This window comes from Emydura macquarii, unplaced genomic scaffold (genome assembly GCF_026122565.2).
Source record: "Emydura macquarii macquarii isolate MOO-44397 ecotype Brisbane River unplaced genomic scaffold, CSIRO-AGI_Emac_v2 contig_3240, whole genome shotgun sequence".
Taxonomy (NCBI): Eukaryota; Metazoa; Chordata; order Testudines; family Chelidae; genus Emydura; species Emydura macquarii.
In genome coordinates this window covers 5706256-5731833 of record NW_027133377.1, presented here as the reverse complement: position 1 = coordinate 5731833, position 25578 = coordinate 5706256, and the positions used below count along the sequence as shown (strand labels likewise).

General features: G+C 37.2%; 1 protein-coding gene across 2 annotated transcripts in view; it reads left to right on the top strand.

Moving 5' to 3' along the window:
- METTL15 (methyltransferase 15, mitochondrial 12S rRNA N4-cytidine) overlaps window positions 1–25578 on the top strand; it is a 188735-nt gene that overhangs the window by 151199 nt on the left and 11958 nt on the right. For both annotated transcript variants that reach the window (XM_067532056.1, XM_067532055.1), the window contains exons 4-5: window positions 15382–15573; window positions 17600–17778. In XM_067532056.1, the coding sequence (XP_067388157.1) occupies window positions 15382–15573; window positions 17600–17778 (371 nt within the window). The remainder of the gene's footprint in view (window positions 1–15381; window positions 15574–17599; window positions 17779–25578) is intronic.

Genomic DNA, 25578 nt, shown 5'->3' with positions numbered 1-25578 from the left:
TATCATTAATTAGATAATTATTAGGGTGGCAAGTATATTTAATGTAATACTATGCTTACTTATGCATGTAATGGTTTTTAGATCTGCACATTACGACCTAGCCCCAAGCAAGGGGCAATATGTTGTTTCACTGCCCCAGAAAGACCTGAAAAAGAGATTATGATTTCCAAAGTCACAGTCTCCTCCTTGCTCTCCCTGCTGTTCTGGAGAGGATTATGCTGCAACAAGCCTATAATTGGTGTTGCATTTGTCCTCAGTGTGCCAGTATAGTTACACTATCAGATGTACTGGGGAAATGGAGTCAAGGCTCTGCTCCTTCTAACCTACCTGCTTAGGGTAGAATGTAGCTGCTCTGCTAATTCCCTCCGCACTGGAAGCAGCAGTATGATGGATGAGCGCAAGGGAATAAGGGGGCACTTTACACCTGGGCTGCAGTCTGGCCCTAAAAAAGTATTCAGGGTCCAAGAAACCAGAACTCCTCTTTGGAACAGTGTCAGGTTTTTGGTATTCGATATACCATGTATGTTGCTGGAATGGGAACATTCCATATATTTCAATAAGATCTTGGATTTAACCCATGACCTTGATATCACTAAATCCATTTAGCTGCAGTACAAACAAACAACATATTTTTGTCGACTTGTTAATATTTTATTAATTTACAAGAAAAAAACCTCAATTTGTAAAACTTCATTAAATTCTCAAATATAAATTTATTCATACTAACTATATCCATTCCTTAGGCATATAGTTCCATTAGTTCAGCAAATACAGTACAAGCTGAATAACCTTCCATAAGTGGTTTTTTCTTTATGAGAAGGGGGGAAATACTTACATTAAAATAAAATGAAAGCTATGATGCAAAGAATTAAAAACAAACAAATAAACCCTGGGTTTTTTTAACCTGTTTGAATCAAGAAAGGAATTTCATCTTTAAGTGAGTTTCCTGACTGTTGTTGGTTTGTCACATGTTATGCTCTTTTTTTATTAGAACGTGTGCAGTAACATTTTGTCTCTGGGCATATTTAAACTCTGCTGTGTTACTGTATACTGTAAAATTTGGTGAATAAAACCTGATTTTTAAAGAAAAAAAGTGTGATGGTCAAAAGTAGAAGACCGCACAATACAATTAGAAATACTAAGACCAAATCATGCTAAGTTTACTCACAAAAGTAACTACACTGACTTCAGGGAGGCAGGATTGGGTTCTGGGGACCTGATTCTCAGTTACACTAATGCCGTTTTCTACTGCTCTGTGTAAAGGGTCCTTAGCGTAGGCATAAATGTAAATTTACACATTGGACCTTTACTCTGTCAGAACAATGTAAGGAGACAATAATATAGTTCAGAATCAAATCCACAGTGTATTGTAAAGAAAATTAACTCCAGTAGTTTTGCTATGTAAGATAGAAGTACATCTTGTGCTAATAAACAGCTATCCTATCAAGCTTATGAAGCATATCACAGCCTTTGTCTGGGAAACCTTTCTCATGTTTCACTACTTCCACCTCCCAATGATTAGTGATATCCACCCTTTTCCTCATATCCTATTGCATTTTTTCCTTACGAAGCAATAATGGTACAGGCCACATTTTTTATATCCATATGTGTATATTTCCGTATATAAATACAAAAATTGTATGTTGATTTAATACTTGTGCAAGTTGTAGGCTTGACAGGGTCCATGACTGAACTCCTCTAGCTGCAGAACAGGTCTGACAAGGGCAATTGCAGTGCAAGCTTCCGTGAAGATGTTTTCACTGTGACCAGCGCAGGGTCAGAGTTTAGGCACTTTTGAAATGGGCATTCTTTTCTTGGTCTTGCTTCTGAGACATCCAACAAGTGTGCCAATTCTAGTGGTGTTTTTCACAAGGTGGACACTTCTCTGCTTTGGATATGGATTGCTAAAACTAGCAAATCACCAAACAGCCATCAACAAGTGAGTACTATAAAGCTTGTTCCTGTTCCTATATGTCATTAAAAGGAGGATTAGGTCCTACTCTGTAGCTAAGCACTTGTATTTGAACTTTAGGATGTTAAGTTGAAAGATTCCTTATCCTGTTACCAGCCATGAATCATTCAGTCCCTTGCACTCCCAAGTAACACATGTTAAAAAGAGCAACTGCTGTAAACTGTTGGATGAGAGTTCCTGGGTTTTTTTTTTAAGTACAACAGGTCTAGAGACATGGCATTCTTGCTCACCTGATGAAAATGTCCCCAGAAACTGTCTCCTATCATCATAGGAATCCAAAATATTGTTCTTGTCCATAGAAGACTTTTTTCCAAGGGTGATATTTTCAGCAGCTTTGACTCACATAGCATTAATAGTTATTGTTTGATCTGTCTTGGTAGCATCTTAGAGAAGGTTTTTTATGTTAGTTGGGTCACCTGTTGACACAAGTTCAGGATCTGGATTTAGGTTCATTTAGGTAAATGGAGCAGTCTAAGAATATATAAAACGTCAAACTGTTGATGTGGTGTAATGTGTTTAAGAAGTGTAGTCTTCTATTTCCACAATTTATAAATATGCACACACATTACTAGAGATGGGCAGGAAATGGTTTCCCTGTCCCATGAAAATCTTTGAGATTTCAAAAATTGGCCTGTTCAACACTAGGAAGAAAATGAGACCTTTTGAAGTATTCTTGAGAAGAGAGTGAAAGACCTAGTGAAATAACTTGGGGATTAGGACACTCAGCTGGGATGTGGGAGCCCTAGGTTCAAGTCCCTGCTCTGTCTTTTTCGTATATCACGAGAGAGTGCCTTAATCACAACACTATTCTGGGGTCTTTTGCATTTCTGGTTTTGGCCAGAAATTCCATCCTGGACCTCATTCATTTCTTCTAACGAAGGTTTCATTGAAACTGGTGAAAAGAGTTGGTTTAAATTAATCAGCGTTTTCAAACAAATGTTTCATGAAAAAATTCCTGAGCAGTTGTGCACATAACTAACTACTTTGGGGAGTGTGGTGCAAAGACAGTTCAGCTTGACAAATCTGGCAAGTGTTTCACCTCAGATAGTGATAAGAGCACAATCATATAAATGGATGTTACACCAAGGTTTTATCAGGTAGAGGGGAGAATTTGGTTTTGTTAAAAGTTTGTTTGTGGGCTAATCTTTTTACCTAATGAGACAGACAGATACTTGTCATGCTCACTCTTGCTCATGCATGGAAGTGTAAGTTTACATGCCCCTTTTTACCCCTTAGGTTCCACTGAGGATTCAACACCTAGGGAGGGCAGCTTTAAAATCTGCCCAAGACTACATAGGAGCTCTGAGGGTGGAAGCTGTTTAGTGGATTCATTGCATTAGTATGTCACTAGCTTTACTGGCCATGCCCCTTCACTAGACAGTGCCACCTACTTTTATAGCAACGCTGCCCCCTGTGGACCACATGAAAGAGAAGAAGTTGTCATTACTGTTAATGAGTGCGCTAGTCACAGTGGGTTTGCTTGCAGTCTTCAGTAGGCTCTGTGTTGTTTTCCAAGTTGTGTGGATCAAGCCCGCTATTTGAGTTTCTGAACATTAACGCTTGTAGGTTGTTGTTGCTTGGATATTTTACTGAAAATAAAAAAAAGTTCTCATTTGCACATTTAACTAAAAGTGTTTTGTACAATTTCTGGATAATTATGCATGAAGAAAGTCCATTTAGCTACTTCATCTTATATGAACTATACACAGCAGAAATACGAATACCATAAACTTTACATGTCAGAAAATCTTAGTAAGACTAAAATAAATGTAGCAAACTTGAGAAAAGTTCAAGAGCATTGTGAGTGTGAACTGTTGCCAAATTCTATTTTCAGATATTGATTTAAACAAATGGTGTTTTTATGAAAGCAGATAATCCACTTTTTGTATAACTCAAAATTCATCAGAATTTAACATTTATAGGCACATGCTTACATACATATGAACCTTGATTATATAAATTCCGATTAACCAAAATTCTGAAAGTTGGATACATCCTCTGAGATTTGACTGTAATTTGAAATGCTGACATCCTTAAATTCCCACTCAACAAACCATTTTTTTGCAACACACCCCATGCCCCACTTTAAGCATATGCTTAAATTCCGTCAGCTATATAATCCTTCTGAGTATATGCTTTGATGAATTGGGGCCCAAGTGCTTGAACATGCAGACTGTTTATAAACTCAACCGAAGAAAGCATAATCCCTCAAAGCAGAATAATTATTCTAAAATAAAATTGACTTTTATTCTAGAATAGTGTGCCCAGACAGGGAGCCGTTCAAAAATAACTTTACTCCACTATAGCTATCCAGTCAATAGGCCTTACTCACAGGTAGGGCTAAGCCAACCTCCCTGAGAGGGCCATTCAACCTTGTGACACCACGATGCAGGCATAGCTTTGGCAGCAGTGGCATGCATTATGTGATATCTGCTACAGTGGCCTTTGCATGTCAGAATTTTTGTTTAAGTCTTTGTGTTTTGAAATTTGTTTGTAAACATCTGGACAGGGATTTCTTTCTGTCCTCTCCAGTTTTAGGGAACCCTGTTTATGTTGACTGTACCCTTTTAATGCAATGGTTATACGAATACCTTCAACCACATCACCTGCAGGCAGTTAATTAGTGACAGGTGGGTCTAAACTCAACTTCCTTAAAGGGCCATCCCACTGTCTGGCGCTACCTTAAAGGTGTTTAGTTATGTCCGTGTATGTTAGCCTGGATGTATCAGCTCTCCTCAAATTATATTCCAGATCTCTGTGTCCACATCATTTTTGGTGACAGCATCATCTTTGCCCAGTAAGCATTCATGCCTCAGTCAGTGCATTACAGCTGCCTTCAGAGGTGGACTGGTTGACGGTTCACACAGAGATCTCATGAGTATCCCACTGCCTTGATAAGGAGGCACTGGGCCATTTTGCTCCTTGTCTCTAATTTTTAAGTGTTCTTTCAGTGTTAACAGTGCAGTTAGTATTAGAGGCAAAGAACATGTTTTAAATTATCTGTTTTTTAAGCTGGTGATGGCCCTTTAAACCATTAGAGCACCAGCCAAACCTTCTTCCTAGAATTGGAGGGGTGTTAATAAAATGGTGCTGTAGCAGGAGGAAGGCTGGTTGTTCTATCTTACCAACAGAGAGCTCCACCCTACCTACCTCCTGACTTGCGTTCCCATTTTGCTCTTCCTTCTGTACCCCACATTGGTCTCCTCAAGTAGAAGCATATAGAGAAGGAATGTGACACTCTCTGTACTTGGGTGGAGGTCAGGCTGTTTGATGCTGAAGCTAGGCAAGAATTAGGAATATGGGAATGTCCTTACCTGAGACAGGTTGAGTTGAGAGGAAGAAAGACCGGAGCCAGGAAAAATGTACTTCTAGCCCACATAGTAAGTATCCCAAATATGCTCATCCTTAATGTCCTAAGGGTTAAATGCAGTATCAAACGAAGTAGTTGGTAAAGGGAGTAAAAATTCTCTAGGGCTTTGTCAGGCAACTCGATCACTTTCAGCAGTTACTGAATTAAAAAAAACATGCGTAGGGCTTAGATTTATTTTCTCCTAATTGTGTCATAGTGCTACCACTAAGTCGTAGGACCCAGACCCATATTGGGTAACAAGGTGAAGGTTATGCAAATATGTTCTAAGTATCAGTAGCAGCAGATCTGTCAAAGCAACAATTACGAACAATTCTGAGCAAGCTCTCTGTGACTAGGGCTCTTTAGAATGTCAAAATTATTGATGTGGAAAAAAAATATTGTATAAATTTCCTTTGTTAGCTAAAGAAAATGTAGCAATAGCAGCATTTATAAGTCAGTTCCACAGAAAGGCTAAGAGAATTTTACATACTGTATGGTTTGTATGTTTATAACAATCTTACAAAAGGTTAAATCAAATTGCAATGTAAGTCAGATATTTAAAAACCATTGAATGTGAAGGTATAGGAAGGAATATCCTGTTTTGACAGTCCATTTTCTGTTACTGTCTAAATCATAAATGTATGTTAAATCATGAACTCTAAAGCTGTGTTTTACACACAGGTGAGTGTGTTGAAGAATTTTAAATAAATACAAACATTAAAACCTTTAGAAATAGTGCACTAAACTGATGCTGTAATTATAAGTAGGATTTTTTAATTATCCTAGGTGCAATGTTTATAATTCATGTTCACACCTTTTTTAAGGTATCTTGTAAACTGAGTGTAAAGTTTGATGATATTAACTTCTTTTATAATAAATCTTTTTTGAAAAGATGGCGACTAATGGTTTGGAGTCGTGGGTTTTGTTAGAAGAGCAACCAAATAACAAAAACCTAATATTTTAATTTGCTTGTATTAAAAACATTTAATCTGATTTTATATTATGGACAAAATCTTTACATATTATATCCGCACTGTGCAGACAGCAGTTAACTATTGCTGTGTGCACAGTGGGACCAGTGACAGCTGCACTACTGTAGTGCTTCAGTGAAGAAGTGACCTAAGCTGACAGAAGAGTTTCTCTCACAGGCATGGGTAATCCACCTCCTTAAGCGGCGGTAGCTATGTCTATGGGAGAAGCCCTCCCATTGACATAGTGCTGTCTACACTGGGAGTTGGGTTAGTATAACTATGTTGCTTAGGCATGTGGATTTTCCACATCCCTGAGTGATGTAGTTATACCAACATAAGTTGCTAGTGTAGATGAAGCCTGAGTGGTGGAATGAACTTGTTCCTCCTTTAAATTAGAGTAGCAGATGTTCCTTCAAGCATTTGTCTCCTACTGTGTACAGCAAAGCGTGGGTTCTGGGAACCTGAGCAAAACCTCAAACTGTGAAAGACCACATTTTGTTGGTTATGATAATGTAGCTGATCACTGTTGAGCCATCCTGTCCTGCTGCTGCATTCTTTTCCCCGCTTACATAACCTGGCAGCACAGCTTTAGAGTTTCCTCTGTGTTTTAACCGGAAGATAAACCAAGGATGTGATTTTTTTTTAAACTACATTGTTTGTACTCTCTCTCTCTCTCCTGATGATAAAACAGTAGCTATGATGATTGTTGCTTAATGAATGGCCACAGATTCTGCTATTTATTTACTTATGTGCTCTGAAAAAGTGTTTAATGATACATAATTCTTGTCTTTATATGTTTCTGTAATTCACATTCTTTTCATGTATTTCCAAAATTGCATTATAACTTCTAGACCAGTGGTTTTCATTTTTCATTTGTGGACCCCCTAAAAAATGTCAAATGGAAATTTTAGACATAGTGTCCTTGAAAACCATTCTTCTGGATTGAGATCTTACTGTTGTGCTAAACATATTAAGTTTCACAGACAGTAACAAATGTAAGATTTAAACACTAAAGTTGCTTTTCTGTATAGAAAAGTCAATTCTGGCATCTAACATTAGGAGCCTAATCTTGTTTCTGTTTAAGTACAGTAGCAAAATTCCCCATTGTCTTCAATAGGAGCAGCACGATGCCTTTAATGTGAGCTGTTTTAAAAATGCCTTTTTCAACTTGTATCATAGAAGGAATAAGGAAATATATAAGATTTATCAATTCAAAGTGAAGCTGCTCTGTTGATGAAGTAGTGAAAAATACCCGAGGATAGGGAAGTGAGTGATGTGATGAATGTGTAACTCTTCCTGGTGATGTTGGCAGCAGCAAGGATTGGGTTCCATATCTACAGGTTCCTCTTAAAATTACAAAACAAACCCATCTCAAGCCTCCACCCAGAAATCTGGGACAACTGAATGCCACTCCTGGGTCTTCTGAGGCTATCCTTCCCCACTCACAAGCACTGAGCCTATATATAAGAAAAGAAACATTTATTAAGAGGAGAGGCAATACAGCACTAATTTGGGTAAACACTGCAACAATAACTGAAAAGTATGCAAACAATAAGTAAACACCTACCTGCCAGTATCGTGGGCAGTAATTCTTTGCCTCTGCTCTTAGTGATTTCACTGAGTAGTGGAGAATGTCACTTCTGCCTCCCCTGTGTGGTATTTCACCGGAACATTGTCCCCACACTAGGTCTAAGGCTCAGCCACCAAGATCTGCTTATCAGTGATTTCAACTCTCACGGTCACTAAGACTGTGTTTGCACTGATGGCAGCAAAGTAGCTGCCATCAGATAGATTTATCTGGATCGACTGAGTGGTCAGTGAAGACCCATTCAGTTGATTCAGAAGTCGACGCTATTAATTCACCCCCGCAAGTGGCATAGCACTGCATCGATGGGAATGCGGTTCCCGTTGACACAGTGCAGTGAAGACGGCACGCAGAAGAGAACACAGCAGTCGATGGGAGTTACGCAAGTTTTCTGCATAGTTTGCATAACTCCTGTTGACTGCCACCGAATCGCCGGGGTAAGTGTAGACCAAGCCTAGGAAACAAGGACTCTCAATTGAATCTAGTCAGTTCTGTCTTTAAACACTGTACAGAGCAGGTCAAATGGCATCTAGGACCCTTTAAACAAAGTCTTTACCACCACATAAGACACCTGCACTAGTTTTCCCTGCCTTTCACTTGGATTTGGATTTGGATTTCACTACGGCCCATGCTTCACAAGTGAGATTACATTTAGGGTGATCCTCTCAATTAGGACATGTTAAATACAGCCCTCTGCTCTTCAGTCATGCAGTAAGCATAACAATATTTCATTATTCCTGCATCCACGATTTAAGTGAATTTAACCCAAAACAGCCAAAATTGATCACTTTGGCAAAGCAGGTCTGTCTGCGGATCACCTATGCAAAGTAGGTGTGTCCATGCAAATAGTCTGACATCTTTTCCCCATTTCATCAATAGGTGGCAGGAGTAAGCCCATTCGGATCACTGACTTGCAACCAGTCACTTCTTCAAAAGTGATTTTACAACTGTCAGTATGATCTGTTACAAGAGGTAAAGGATGATGTAATAGTTGTTTTAATAAATGGCAAATCAATCATTATAGACTTCAACAGTCAGCTGATTGCTTATATGCAGCTACAACACCTGCTAGTGATGTTCTTATAACTATCTATAACACAGATTACACATGTAGACTCGTAGACTCTAAAGTCAGAAGGGACCAATATGATCATCTAGTCTGACCTCCTGCACAATGCAGGCCAAAGAACCTCACTTACCCAGATATTTATAAAAAATATGAATAATTTATTAACTCTTTTCTCATGATTTAAAATAGAATTTTAATATTAAGTATGACCATATTATCTAAAAGCTGGTGCAGAATAATGTTTTACTGTATTGCAGGCTTGAAGAATAAGTTCACAAAGGCACTTTCATAGTGTGCAGTAAAAGTGTCCGTATGAAAAGTTAGTGAGGAGTAACAAGCATGCTGTAAATTCATATCCTAATTTACATATGTAACTTCCCATTAGACAAGCCCTAAATATCTTTCAAAATAAGTTCAGTAATGTATGACATACCTTATTACCCTTTATTCAGGAAAACGTTGCTGTACTTATGAAACTAATACATTTTCTGAAATTACGATGAGGGTCATCATTTTGGACTTTGAAAATTGCCCAAATTACCATCTGGGATCTGAAGATTCTATTGATTTTTGAGTGTACAAAAATATTTATCTTCTAGACCTTTAATTTAACCAAAAATAGAGACAAAGTTGATTCAGTAATGACATTTTGAATTTTTTATTGGCTAGAATATGTGGAAAAAATGTAATGTGTTCAACAGATAATTCCTGCCATAACTGTGCTTTTGATTAACATTTTCCTATTTTTAAAATATATAAATATATAAAAACTGGTGTGACTAGGATTTTTTTTTGGGGGGGGGGGGGGTGTCTATCTAGTTGTCTAGGTGTGGTCCCCATTCACTGTAGCATCTGAGCACATATAATTTTGTTAATAGGCATTTATTAAAGTAGGCCAGATGGTCTACTATATGAAATCTGGATGTTTGGTGCTGTATAGCTGAAATTATGCTCACACACCCAGAGCATGGGATGGGTACATTATGGAATTTATAAATCTAAATAAATGCTGAGATGACTGAATCTAGAACGTGACTTTGTCTGAGGTGATCTAAAATCTCAGACAGCAGTGTTTAGGGAGGACTTGGCCAAGAGGTTCTATGAGCATCACTCTTTGGGGTTGGGTTAAGTGTGCCTTGAGGAAGGGCAGGTGTATTCTATAGGTACAGTTGGGTGGTATGAGGAAGTTCTGTTGTTTGGTTGGAGACTAGAGGAGAACAACTGAGGCTGTCTATACTACCACTTATGTCACTATAACTTACGTTGCTCAGTTGGCAGTGGTTTAATTATGTCAACTAGAGAGCTCTCTCTCATTGACATAGAGTGCTACATGAGAGATCTTACAGCTGCATCGGTTCAGCTGTGCCACTGTAAGCTCTCTAGTGTAGACATGGCTGAGCATGAGTTGAGAGATAGGCAGGTTAGCGGTGAGAGGAGATAGAAAAAAGAAAATTTTCTAGCAAGTATATTCATCTTTACTTCTGACAGCATGAGATGTTCATTGTTCCTAATGTTAATTTAGGAAGCTGGCATGTTTTTTAATCTATCGTTTGCCACTCAAATTGTATAAATAATCTTATTTAACCTATACAGAATGAAGCATATGATCTTGACCCTAATCCAAAATGCTTGGCCTCTTGAACTAATTTATTTTGGAGCAAGTGATCATTAAATATACAGTACAGTTCATATGGGGTATCATCAAACAACTATAACCCATACTCGATTAAGACCACATCCTGAAAGGAATCTTTCCTGAATTCCCTCTTCTGGTCTTCAAACAACTCCCCAACTTCTCCAAGTTCATCATCAGAAGCAAGCTCCCCCCAAACCAGGACACACTAACTCAAAGCGGCACCAAAGTGCCAGAACAACAGATGCAAAAATATCTGTAGACCTATCTCCACTGCTACAATGATCAACAACCCCACAGCACACCTTTCAAGATTCATGGCCCTACTCATACCTATCACAACATATTGTATACCTCATCCAGTGCACTAAATACTCCAATAGCAACTATGTGCATGAATTGAGACAGTCACTACGCTCTTGAATGAACCCACATAGGGTGTTTTTGTCTTAAATAATTTTTCTATCACCTGTCCACTTTTCAAAAAGTAATAACTCTTTATCTGACCTTATACTCCTCATCCTCAAAGGAAACCTGCACAACACCTTCAAAAGAAAAGCCTGGAAGTTTATGTTCATAACTTTGCTAGATAATAAAAATCATGCACTGAATAGAGAGACTGGATTTTATGGCTCATTACAACAATCCGTAACCACTTAAAGCCCCCCACCCCAGCCTCTCTTCCCCAGTGACTGGACAGGTGTTAATGGGCCACCTCACCTTGAATTTTCCCTTGAAATATGTGTTAACTATGTATGCTAAACAATCTGTTCCATCTGGTATGTAGCTGTAACATTTTGAGTACATTTCCCAGACCTGAAGAAGAGCTCTGTGTAGCTCAAAAGCTTGTCTCTCTCACCAAGAGAAGTTGGTCCAATAAAAGATATTACTTCACCCACCTTGTCTCTCTAATATCTTGGGACCAACATGGCTACACCAATACTGCATATATTACAGTTCATAGACATTTAAGATCAAGTTTCTGTGGTCTTCATTTGCAGCAGGAAGTTATGAATGGCTGCTCTTGAATTTGAAAATGTGAACTTCCTCTGTAATGTGTATTAAAGTAAATTTGATCATTTCCCCCCATTTTTCATATAGTTAGCTGCCTGAGATTGATGGCTAGCTTTGGAACCTGGAAAGACAAAATCTAACCTGGGCTGGCCTGAGCTGAGTTCTTTCAGAAGTGGGTATATGGACATCTGTTTGTGCATTCTATGTCCTTTGAATTACAGTGGCAAGTTGTTCCTTCTGAGATATGTACATGATACATTCAGGAATTGACTTTTAAAGCTGGTAAATTGGTAAATATTTGACGTATTTCATTTATATTCTTTTGCTAATATAAACATTATGGTAGCCTTCTTTCAATCTAAGGTTGTTCAACTGATGTTACTTTAGAAAATGGAGGTTTATATATGCAGGGGGGATGTTTTGCTTTAAAACAGTAAAACAACCCTAACAGTTTGGAATGAGGAGGCTAAAAGGCTCAAAGAATTAGATATGGGATACAGAGCCTTTTATTTCTAGGTCACTGGTTTGAATCGAGCCCAAATCAATATTGAGTGAAAATCATTGCCATTTGACAGCTGTTCAGTGACGTAGGTGAGATGAGTTAATAATATAAATCCAGCTCTAGACAGGTTTTTGTTACAGTTGGCGCTCATTGGCACCCATGTCGGCAATCTCATTGGAGTTGCTGAATCAAAAGAAGCGCTAAATTGGTCTTCCAGTTTGACGTACTTTGGGTGTGTATGTGGATACTTCCACTGCTTTTTTTAACCTTTTCTTGGTTAGGTAGAGGACTTTGGTTTTCAGGTGATTCAGTCAATTGCCATTTGCTGGCATTAAATACTTTTAAAAACTTAGCAGCAGAATGTGTAAGAGTAGCAATGGAGAGAGATGAGACCAAGATCATGTATATGAATATACCCAAAACACAATGTTTAAGGGACACCAGGAACTTATACCACACGTCTCTCTGAACATTTTTATCTACTGTTATTACAAGTAACCCCTAAAATCACTATATCTGAAAAAGTTAAATGGGAGGTGTGAGGCAGGGAACCACTCTGCTTTCTCAGTTCGTTTACTTCATGCACTTCACAGCACTTTGTGTATTGTCAGTTTCACCATCTCCCCTGTGTCTGTGTGGTTCTTTCTCACAACAGTAGGAGAAAGAAACACTTTGTAAGAGAGAAAAAAATGTGGTTGTAAAATCACAAAAACTGCTAAGAGGCTCAAGAGCAGATGTAGCACTTGAAATTACTTTTTACTATTTTGTTGTGTGGTGAATATTAATAATTTGGTGTTTCTAGAGGATGATGAAGATTTAAAGTGCTATATAAATACCTACCAGTAGTATCTCTTAAACTAGACATAGTTGGGTTTGGTCATTTTTGGCTGGGTGACTTTCAAGGAACAACCACAATGTTCATGAAGTGGTGTTAATGTTTCAGTAGGTTGTAGGTGACACTTGGAGTGAGTGTTGGACCTATGCCTCAGCGTGATGTAAAGGGATATTGCACAGCTGCTGGAGGAGACATCTTTTGACTAGAATATGGTGTTATTCAACAGCGGTACTTTATACTAGACTAAGGCCATTTACCTGAGTATCCTAGGCAAATTCTTATTTGAGTCATTGCTTGTTCCCTATCTGAAAAACCTGTTGTATTTTCAGTAGGGTACAGTCTATTTTACTTCCTGCCCTAAACTGCTGCCTAATGTTGTATGCTGTCATACAGCTGCCATGCATCACGCCAGTTTGGTTACATTTCACTGCTATATGAAGGAATCCCTACAGAGAATTTGGTTTTGTTTTGTTTTGGGTTTTTTGAGTTGTAAGATGTTATGTAAATGTAAATCATCATTAGACATTCTTTAAAGCCATTGTGTTTAGGTAACAGTCTTTCAAGAATGTTAAAACAAATGAGATTGACAAACAAAGAAGCTTTTAAAAGATCAAATGTTTGGAATTTGACTAGAATAGCCTATGTAAGCAGCATCACGATAATTACAGAGAAGATAAATTATGTTTTCACAGTTACACGGCAAACAGCACTTTATACCCTTTTAGTCCCTCTTGAGTGCAGCCCTTCGGTGACAGGACTGGCTTCCTGAGCTTCACTCTGTGTGGTACCAAATGGTCCTGCTACTCTGGGACTGAGTGTCTGGACTGCAGCCTCTACCCCCCCCCCTAACCCCCACTTACCAATCATGTTAATGTGCCAGGCCCAACTGTGGTTGGGACCTGTAAACCCTCATCTTCCAGGGATCTAGTGAATTGATTGAAGCAACTCAAAAACAGTGTCTTCAAAACAAAGCATTATTTATTCCTTCCCCCAGAGGTACATAGCACATATAACAAAGGGTAAAAACAATAAAAAGTCTGTACACCTGGATCTTACTTACATCTTCATCTTTCTTTGCCAGCTTTTCAAGTTTCCTTCAACATAGTTTCCTCCCCTATCTCTGACTGGAAGAAACAGACTGTCCTGTTCACAGCAGACTCTGTCTCTGTATATTCCCTGGCCAGCCTGTCAGCATTCTCTGACACTCTCAGTAGCTTCTGGCTACTCATTCAACTTCCGCTTTTTTCTAGATCCTGGGTACTCTTAATGTTTTGCATTCCCTTTGAGCTCCGTTTTCTCAGCACTACCAAAACAGCGATGTCACCACCGTTGGTGTGGAGGAGTCTTTTCATGGCTATAAACCTAGCCATTATGTTTGAGAGTTTGTTGGGATGATCCTTAGCCATTGTTTTACCTTTCCTGCTTGTTCTTCTAACAATCACTTTTGATCTAACTGCATAGGAAGTAACCCATCATAAACTCACACACAGAGGCATGCACTGTATTTTGGATGATTTTAACCTGCTAGATGGACCGAGTGCGGGGACAATTTTCCACACTAAATGCTAAGAGCTAAATTATTAAGATCTGGGGACATGGACTTTGAATCAGATTAAATCAGAGAACTAAAAATTGGCAGTGCTGAAGAAAAAATAAATAACAAAGAAATTCAGCCATGAAAAGAGAAAATAGTCTGTAAATGACAAAAAGAATGAATGGAAGTCTACAAAGTCTGCAAATTTCCAGGAAAATCTTTCTTTGGGAAAATAAAAAGTGAAAATGATTTATTTCTCAAAGCTGTCTAAAACATAAATTAAAATATCGAGTGTCTGAGTAGATATATCAAATGGATCACCACTCTTTTCAAGGCTATCAAATCCCATTCCTATGTGTGTAGGCAAATACCTTTCATGTAATATTCATTTATTCCAAATATTTCTCAGCCTTGCTACTCATGGTTAAGTGAATTGGTTCACCTTAACTTTAATAGGGATACCATTTCTGGTAGAAATGAATTGTGATCATAATTTTTGTTGTGATGAAATTTTTTTTAAAAGGTGTTTGGGTTTTTTTAATGGTCTTGTTTTTATTTCTTCTTTCTCATTTTTCTTTATTTGGATAAATAAAATTGGTGGGGTCTTCTCACTTATACTAGTTGAAAACTGGAGTTACTCTGTTGTTAGTGGAGTTGCATTAGTGTAAATCTGGTTTGAGAGGAAAACCAGACCAACGTTAAAATTTTGAAAAGTGATTTACGAGTCTAAGTGTCATGGAGACATAGGCTCCTAAATTCCTAAGTCTGTTTTGAAAATGGGGCTGAGAAGCCTAAGTCACTTAAGTGCTTTTGCAAATGTTATTCCTAGATTTTTGTCCATTTCTTACTTTAAAAGGGAGGAAATGTTGCCCTATTAGCATTAAGATTGAGACTTTTTATCTGTGATTCTCTCATAGGAAACAGATTCAGGCTCTTCTAGGACAGTTTAGCCAAGCAGAAACCTTGTTAATCTCAGCTGGAGTGGAGCCGGGGACACTAGATGGAGTTCTTTTGGATGCTGGGTGTTCCTCTATGCAGCTTGATACTCCTGAAAGAGGTTTTTCCTTGCGAAAGGATGGCCCCTTGGATATGAGGATGGATAGTGACAGGTATGTATTGATCAAACATTTCTTCTCACAACAAGAAATCAATTTCTCAACAACACTCTGAATTTAATTTCCTTTTTAGGTTGCAGAATTCCCATTACACACCCCCACATCTAACTCTGCACATACATAATAAATCAGCTTTGTTCTTTTGCCATAGAGGCTCATCTAGTTCTCAGGATTTAGGGCCAGATTCCAATCTTGCTTACTCCAGCATAAATTCAGAGTGAAAGTACTTTTGGATTTCAGTGGTGGAAGGTCAGAATTTGACTCTTAGGCTTTACATATTTAAGGTTAAAAGAAATGAATAACAATAATTAAAACAGCCATCTTTAATTTTGTTAAGCAGACCGTAAGGAAATTAAGTCTCCACATGATGTAGGATATAAATGTAATTGTAACTGAGAAGGTAGTTTATCATCTAGGTGAAATGAAGGATGTTCTAACAGATTTCTTCTAACTATGGTAGCTACTTTGAAGATGGGCATGTGCTAACCTCTACAAAGAAACTGCAATGAGCCTATCAATTAAACTAAAATGGCAACACTGCTTTCAAGGCATTAAATATTCTACCAATACTTGCATGCTTACTGTAAGCAATGCATTAACATCCTCTTATGTTTCATAGAAAGCACAGCAGAATGACATACTTTATACTCAAATTAACAATTAGGAAAAAACCACTTTGTATTTAATTGGTTAGAGTCAGTGCTGAGTATAATCTGGATGTGGAATGCAATTATAATAATAAATAGTAATATTTTCTATGTATATAGCGCCTGTCACCTCAAAGGGTCCCAGTGCTTTTCATGAGGAATGTACCTTTTTACATAAAACACAAAATATGCAGTCACCTCTGTTGTATGGATGATGATAATTAACAGAGACAGCATGCTGCACACCAGTAAGGGAATGGGAAATTCTGGCCAAGAGTAGTGGGACAAACTTGTATTTTAGAATATGAGCCATGGAATTGTTAATGTTCATACATAGTTAGGAGTACCTCAGTTTCTAAGAAATTATCCCTAAGACTGATACAGTAAATTGCATGATATTCAATTTAGTCATCTCTAGTATGAACAGCTGAGATCCTACTGGGGTTCAAGCCTGTGGTTTTTTGACACTAAAGTATTCCCACTAGTATATGAACATGCATGATAAGAATAAAGAATGAATGTGATAAAACTGACACATGCTGTATACAGTTGCTGATAAATATAAAGGGCAAATAATATCTGAAGTTTGGTTATTTCCTGTAAGATATTGTGGGGAAATAATAAAATACTGAAAAATATTCTGCCTCTCAGTCCCTTTGTAGAACAAAGTCTGTGAAATAGTGAAATAGATTGAGCAGTCTCCGCATATTAGTGAATATACATTCAGTGTATATAAAAGATCTTGAATGATTTCAATACAGAAAGTTGTGCAGGGGAAAGAAATGATGACTATGGGATATTTTGTTTGTCTTTGTTAGATATTTACAAATATCCTTTTCTTTCAAAATAACATTTGCATTTAAATTGTGATACCTTTAAGTGACAGTACAGGAAATTATCTTCATAAAGGATCATTTTTCATAGCACTACATATAAGAGGAAAGATCCTTGAGATTAGTTCCTCTATATTCCAAATGGAAAACAGAACAAATAAACACCTGACAAATGAGTTCAGATTTTGAAGATGTCTAAATAAAGTCAACCTTACAGCATTTTAATTTTAGAAAAATACTTGAACTACAGCTAATCTTTGTCAACTCATTAATGTTGAAGTTTATGGTAATGCTTAAGGTTCGGCTCTTTTTTATTGCTAATTAATGTTAAGGAAGAAACTCCATCTGAAGTAATAAGAGATGGGATTTAAAAGGTAGAAGCTATTTCCGTTTTCACAGGATTGCTGTCTCTTATTTTAAAACCTCAAAGGCACTTGTATGCAGTGTGTGTGTTTGACTTTATGTCTCAATGCTATGAAGCTTCACCTCTTGTCAATGAAAACTGACGTCAGTGAACTAATTGGCTCTTCTTGTGCGTAGGTATCCTGACATGCCCACCGCTGCTGATGTTGTGAATGCTTTAGATCAACAGGCGCTTGCGTCCATCCTGAGAACATACGGGGAGGAGAGACACGCCAAGAAAATAGCTTCAGCAGTCGTTCAGGCACGCAGCATCTACCCCATCACCAGAACTCAGCAGCTTGCCAGCATTGTTGCAGGTACCCTCATTAATTCTGAACAGTGTCTGAGAGAGAAAAAATATTAATCCCCAAAGTCCCAGAGGGATCTATTTGTTCTTGAAATCATGCAGGATCTAATCCTGTCTATCCTTTTCTGATGTCAGCTTTTTGTGTTGTTTTGTTTTGTAAGCTCCCATTTTTTTATACTGTGGCTTCCTTGATTAGTTTAATAATAGATTTTACATGAAGTGATTTATCATTTGTGCCCACCAAGGTGAAACATTGAATGACAACCATAGAGGAAATTCTTTATCACTACTGTTGATAAGCCCTCAATTATTAGATCTATATTATAATTTTTTGGGAGCAAGGGGGTAGCACCAGGACATTGCCCAGCTACTGAAATAAAATTGATTAGCTCATATCTTTCTTCTAAACAGTCATCTAATGAAGAGTAAAGCGATGTATAGGTTATTTCACTTTGTGAATGCTAACTAGATCAGCCTGAAGGGCTTAATGAAACACTTCGTTTTAGTTGCTGTTCACCATAAACCTCCTGAACTAAAAGTAGCTAGGAGGTGCTTTGTTGCAGGCAGGAATTGTTTCATAGCAGTGCCATATGATGAAAGTTTTTCGAACCAAAATACAACTTCTGTAGCTACCTAAGACAATTCCATTGGAAAATCCCTAGTCTTGTCATAAATAAATCTATAGGAGTGAAACTCTTGTATCTGTAGCTAGGAAAACTGATTTTTAATTTAATATGTTATGGTTTATGGTCACTGTTGGCTTATTAATTATGTAAAAGTTCTTAAATAAGTTTAGAAGTGCATATTTCGGTTGCTTATAAACTACTTAGATTTTAGCATTTTATACTAGGGTAAATGGTAAGTGTTAATTCTATGTGTAGTAGTTCTCTAAAATTAATGGTCATTTCACAATAATTCTAAAATTTAATAATCTATCAGAATAGTCAGATGCTGATTTATTCTTAGATCTAAATAGAACTCTCAAATTAAAGATTTAGCACCATTTTAATAGTATAGGTTGTTTAGGCAAGTCATATGATGAAACCAGATACCCCTGAACTTTAGCCATAAAAGACCTGAAAAGATTAAAGCTCTAGAGAAAGTATGAAGACATTATTGCTGTAAAAAGATCACATTGTTGGTATAGTATATGAAAAAATAAATTTTCATGGCAAAGAGGTAGATCAGTTGATCAATATATAATATATAAACCTTAAATGAAACCTGATAATTATGAATTTAAAAAGTAGCCATTTCCATCAACATGTAGTGCTAGTGATTTAATTTGCTTGTCAGACACATGCTTCTTTCTAGACCTGTTACTTAAAACAGTATGTCATTGTTTATGTACTTAAAGCAGCTACACTGATACTATGTTAATTTTTTAATAAACTATATGTCTTAAAATATGCTACAAGGTAATATTGAAGCTGTTATGAACTAAGTAAAAGTGTCAGCACATTAGATTACCAGTTCCATGTAATAGACAATGGTCAAATTTGCAGCAGTGTTGGATGGGTTACTATGAATCATAGCCTTAACTGCTATGACTTCTGTCATTTTAAACCCCTTGCTGTACACTAAGTATTTTTATATGTGTATCAGTATGATAACATGCATGCCAAAGAAATTTATCAAATGACATTTTATAACCGGATTTTTCCTTGTAATAAGTACAGTTTCTGTCTACCAACATGTTTGGTAAGTATACATCTTTTGTACTTACCCCTATAGAATATGCAAATAATTAAAACTGGTTTAGCCAATTCTTTCATTCTATGCTTGGGGAGAACTCCCTGAATTTCAGTATGAATCCTCACAGAATAAGGAGTGCAGGACTGGACTCTTTTTAAGCTTTAGTTAATTGTGTATACCTTAAGGTATAATGAACAGTATAACATTTAGGATATATTGTGTAACAGTATAAAGTATAACAAACAATAGCAGAGCTATTTTTACAGTATTGTGTACACTGTCACTGATTAATCACCCATCTTTTTAAAAGTAATTCATAATAAATTATTACAAGAAGTCATATTTAACATAGCATAAGTATATTTACAATAATTCAATTATTTTTTATTCCATTTGTAAACACGATGAAACATATACACTGTATATCATAATAGCTGTTGGTTTTCTTTTTTGAAATTAAAAAAACATTAATTGAAAAGAAACTACAAAGTAAGATTTCAACAGGTATAAAATATGTAAATTGGGGGTATGAAGAGTGGGGGAAATTTCCTTGACATGCATACCTATTGGGGTGCTGAGGAAAAGCCATTGTGCTCCAACACGGTGGTCATCATTATTGCATGTCTCAAGGTGGGGGGACGAGATTCATATCTTATCTGGAAATTTCTTGAATTCATCTGTCATCGTGAAGGGAGCCATATCATCAATTCAAGAAGTTCTTCAACTTCTGCAAGGCCATACTTTGTGATCAGCTGGGAAAAGAGTTCCACACGCAAGATCTGATTCATCAAGGGACTAGGCCTCACACATCTTCCTCAGGGCGGAGCAGACGAGTTCAGAGACCAGATGTCAAATCTTTCAGGGAATCCTACTACCTAATTCTAGGAGCGTCCACGGCTTATGGTTCTAATGGTCTCCTGCATGGCCACACGGGCCCTACTGCATATAAGACCTCTTGGAGCCTTCCTCCTATTGATGTAGAATCTCCAGGATAACTCCCTCTCTTTTCTATTCACTCTCTCTGCTCTCATCATGAAATTGTTAACGGGGTGCCAACACACAGAAACCCTCACCACAAAGAATCGCCTCACAGAGACTCCTGAAATGTAGATCACTGCTGATGCTTTGCTGTCAGACTGAAGAGCACATACAGTGCTCAAACATCATTGGATAAGTGGTCCAAATGAGAGAGAAAACAGAACATCACAGGGTTAGAATTGACAGCTAGGGGCAATGCTGTCTCCAGTTTACTCCTTCAACTGACATCCCAATCTGTCCTTCAGCAAAATGACAGCTATGCAGAGGTTGGCAGGAAACCAGATCCTGAGGATCAGGGAACATACTCACAGAATCCTTCTCTAGACAGAACAGAAGAAACTCTAGGTATCAGAGATGTATGTGCAGGGTAAATTAATGTCCAATTCAACTGGTTAAGCCATCTAACCCTCTGTCCAGAAGCATGAAAACTCCACCAGATGATTAAAAACTTGATGTTTAGGATATTGGGGACTCCACCTCCAGAAACAAGAAGAAACTAGATGACTTTTTGCAAGGCACTGGAACAAAAAATATGCAAGGTTGCCTGAATGAGAACGAATCTATCTGGAAAGTGGATGTACATCCTCCCATCTGTTTCTCAGCTGGCTTGAGTGGCCAAGAAAATCAGTACAAACAATGCTATTGTAGTCTTTGTAACTACCTATTTCCTTCATGGGCTATGGTTTGCACCATCCCCAGATTTGCTAATCCCCCAAAAGCTTCTATATTAAGACACCATCTTTTACCAGATCCTGGATAAGCCCCAGTTAATAGTCAGAAATTTAAAATGTTAAATGTACTAGAATTAGGATATTCTCACAGGCTGGTGGATATTTTGTTCCAAACCAGGAAGATATTTACCTCTGACCTTTAATACAAGATTTAATACAAGGCCTTGGAAGGGCATGTGGGGTTGTGCCCATGAATTCAATGTCACAAAAGTAAATAAGAAACATTTGCTACAACTTTCTGCCGGAAGGCTACCAGAAAGAACTGTGATATAGTTGTGTAAATGGACAGGTCTCAGTACCAGAGGCTCTGCAGTTTTTGCAGGAAAAAAGGGAGATCGTGCTCCTGTCTCTCTAGAGTCAATAACGTTACTGACGATATGTAACATCTGAAGTATCTGGTAGCCCATAGTGAATCTTACTCTTGATCTTAGAAACCTGATGAAACCCACTTTGAAATGTCATCAGAAGTCTCCTTTACTTTTTATAATTTAAAAAATATCCATCATCTCTTCCTGAGATCAAGCAAACTTCATGCCCTGTCAGCAAAGAAACCATTTCTACAATTATTTATCTTAAACGCTGATATCCTACAGTGATGGGCAATCTACAAATACTTTATATATATCATGATTTCTCATCTTGGGTGTTGTGAACATGTCCAGGGGATCATCAGGAAACATTGCCTTAGATAGATTTTTGCCACAGCTATTTGGAGGTTAATAGGCATACCTTAAAACTTACCGGAAAATTATAAATGTTGAACCTCTTAAAATGTAGCTTTAATGTTTTTCTATACTTACTGATCAAGAATGCTTATTTCTTTTCAGTGGGCAATGTGCCTTGTTACTATTAGCTTAAGCTAGTAACTTAATTTTGCCTGGTTTCATTTAGATTTGTAACCCATTGACAGATCATTGTGGGATCATGTAGTCATCTGCATTTAACTTGATAGAAGTTGAAGATTAGATGATAAAGAAGTTTAAAAAAAACTTTAGTGGGTAAAGCCAGTTTTATCCAGATCTATCCAAGTTCACAGACTTAATTAACAGTTTGAAATTTATAATATTGCTTGAATTTCAGATGGGTGTGAATTAACACTGTGTTAAGGGAGCCTAGACAAAAGGACATGAGTTGCGTCACAGAAACTTATTAAACGTGATGCAAATTCAACAGATGAATTCCAGCAAACAGGTGCACGGTCTGAATTAATTTTTAAACTCTACCATTCTCACTCACTCAGGGGACTTTAATGCCTCACATTGACAAGCACAGCACGTTGCTAATTTCATTCACAAGCTTAAAAATTTCAATACATTTTAACATATGAATCTATTAGATTTTAAAAGTTTAAGTAGCATCAGGGTATCCCAAAACTAAAAATGATAATTTCTCTCACTGGGATTTCAGATCATTAATCTATCCAGAAGCATGATGTTTTTATGAATGAAATCTATTTTACGGACTTCCCATGCAAATTTTGTTATATTATTATACATAGCAATGCCTGTTACCAAGCAAGAATTTCTTTTGCAGTTAGTATGATTTCCTTTTGTGACTTAGCAAAAAGCACAGGATTGTTCTGAATCCTCAAACATTACTGACTCAGGGGGTTGAGAATGGAATAATTGTAGCCTTTCACCCCTGGGTTGCTGATTCAAATCCAGTTTGGATTGTTAACAACTGTTCCAAGTAGACGGATGTCCATATGAAAAAAAATCACCACTGTAAATTACATTCATTAGTTGTTGACAGTCTCAGCAGAGACCAAGGATTCATTGGGCTTGGAGACTGAACTGTCTTTTCACTACATACAGCCGGTACATGATCTGAACATAAACACAGGTCTTTGTCTCTAGAGTTGTTAGTCAAGCACCTTTCACTTTATCATCATCAACCTCTGTATCATACCCTGCCCTGGACACCTTATAGCCTAGGTCAGGCATGTTATATAAATAGGGGCAATAGGAGTTAATGGAATGGGAATAGGTCAGGGTCACATATATAAGATCACACAATAATTTAGATAAGTCATGCATACTTCCTAAAACGTATTGTTTGAACTCAATCCCCATCATCAATTCTCATCAAACTCATCCACGTCCAAGCAGTGCTGCAGCACTAAACTCATTGGTACTGTTACATACGCGTATTTGTGCATATATGCACAAACACATTAAAAGCTGTGATAATTGAAAGAGGAAATATTAGCTGCAGGTTTAGGTAGTAAAAGTACTGTATTTCTGGCCTCAATGTGGCAAATGTAAAGCATCAGTTTTTATGTATTGTGACTATTTTTGTACTGATTTACTAAATTTTGGTTTTACATGCTATTGCATGTTTTCTGCTTTGCTATTTGTGCATTTTCTTCCACAGATGCATAAGAGGTTCTGTTATATACGAAAAATATATATGTTGGCATTATTTTGCTTATTTTTATTTCCTATATTATTATAATATATTTTTATCCTATGGGCTGATGTTCAAAACCAGACTTTTGCTCCTGCAAATATTTATAGGTTCAGTTAATTGTCAGAAAAAGTTATGGTATCTAAATACTTCATTCAAATATCATGGTGATGGGGATTATATAAGATCCAAGACAGATACAATTTAGATAGATCTCTAGCTGCCTAATATGGTAGCTGGATATCCAACTGTTTTCACTTGCCTGCTCCAAATTGCAGTTGCAGAATCAAAGACGAGTTTTCAAGATCAGACCAAGTCTTGCTAAAAAGCTGTCTAATTACAGCAACATCCACAAACTGGTACAAATGGGCTAACATTGCATCTTTCTTTTTTCATAACTCCTAAATGTGTGAAGCTTAAGATTCCTATTTTGGTCCCTTCTGCTTTTTCTTTACCTCCCAGGGGATAGCAGTGTGCCAAGTTTATTTTGATTTAAAAAAATAGTTTTGAAATAGTACAAACATTTGTAGGAGCCTTGTTAGCTCAGATAAGTAAAAAGGCAAAGATTCGCAAAATATTTTGATGACATAGAAGATAAAGCTGTCTTTTTTTTTTTTTTCAACTGAGTGTACAAGAAAGCTCTTTTAAACTAGTATACAATAGAGATGGGGTGAAGAAGCCCAAAACCAGATATGATTAGGATCTGGTTCCATTTTATCCAAACTACCAAAGTTCTGAAGTATTAGATAAAAGGTTCCAGTTTGTATTTGAATTTTTATCTGAATTGTGTGGCTTGGCTCCATCTTTCATTGTGATCCTTACAAGGTGGCCTTTTCTGGGACTTGGGCAGTCCCAGGGCAGCAGAAATGAACTCAACCCCACAAGTTCTGAGAAAGTTTTTATACTCCTGATCTTACTATATGGTACATCTGAAATACGGCTTTTTATTCTGAGAGGTGAAAATCGGCACTGAAGAATAGAGTCCCTAGAATTCACAGCTGGCATTTTTTTCAGCAGTTGGCACCAAAAAAGAGCGTGGTTACATGGCTAACAGAATAATAGACACTAGAACTGAAAAAGCTAGATATATTTAGTCCGATCTCCAGCTATGCCCTACAGTATTTGTCAGTGCCTTCTTACTCTAGTTTTAAATGTTTCAAGTAAATGGCCATGCTTTTCTTTTTTTCTTTTGGTGGTGGTTGGAGCAAATGGAAAATCAGATTCTTGGTGTCAGATCTTCTACAAAATGGTAGTTTCCATATTTCAAGAAATCTTGGTTAAAGTCTTTTGTAGCTATAAATTGGAAAAAAAAATGGGTATGATTCAGGCGCTTTAAATTCTGTTGAAGAAAAAGCTTATTTGTACATGAAAACTAGGGCAAGTATTATTGGGAAGCAGGTTGCTATGTATTTCTAGTGACTTAGTGAATGTATAGATTTCAAAGAGGAGTTATCTCAGTGTTCCAGTGAGCATTGCTATAGAAACGTGCATGTTCTAAGGTATTGTAGATTTACTCCATCTTTCGTTTTAAACTACGCTGTTTCATCTAATAATATCTCAAGAGTTTGACCAATCTAATGGTGTTGGTAGCTGTTAGTTGCTCATTTAAAAGAAAATTATATTCATTTTACTCAATACAGCAATCTTTTTTACATTATATAGGTTGAGAAACACTTTTTTCCACATAGAAACTACCATTAATGTTAAGATCAGGGATTTCATATTCAAATAAAAAATTATTTTAGATGCATTAAGGATAAGGAGAAGTACCATGTAAACTTTCAGAAACCTTTGTATCAGTTTGCTGCTTGTGAGAACTTGCCTTTTGACCATTGTGATATAACAAGGGCAGAGGGCAGTAGGAGAGTGCTCGAAGGGAGGTATGTAAGCCCCAGAATGCTCAGGGCTCTATTCCCTACAGAGAAGCTAGAAGTCATGAG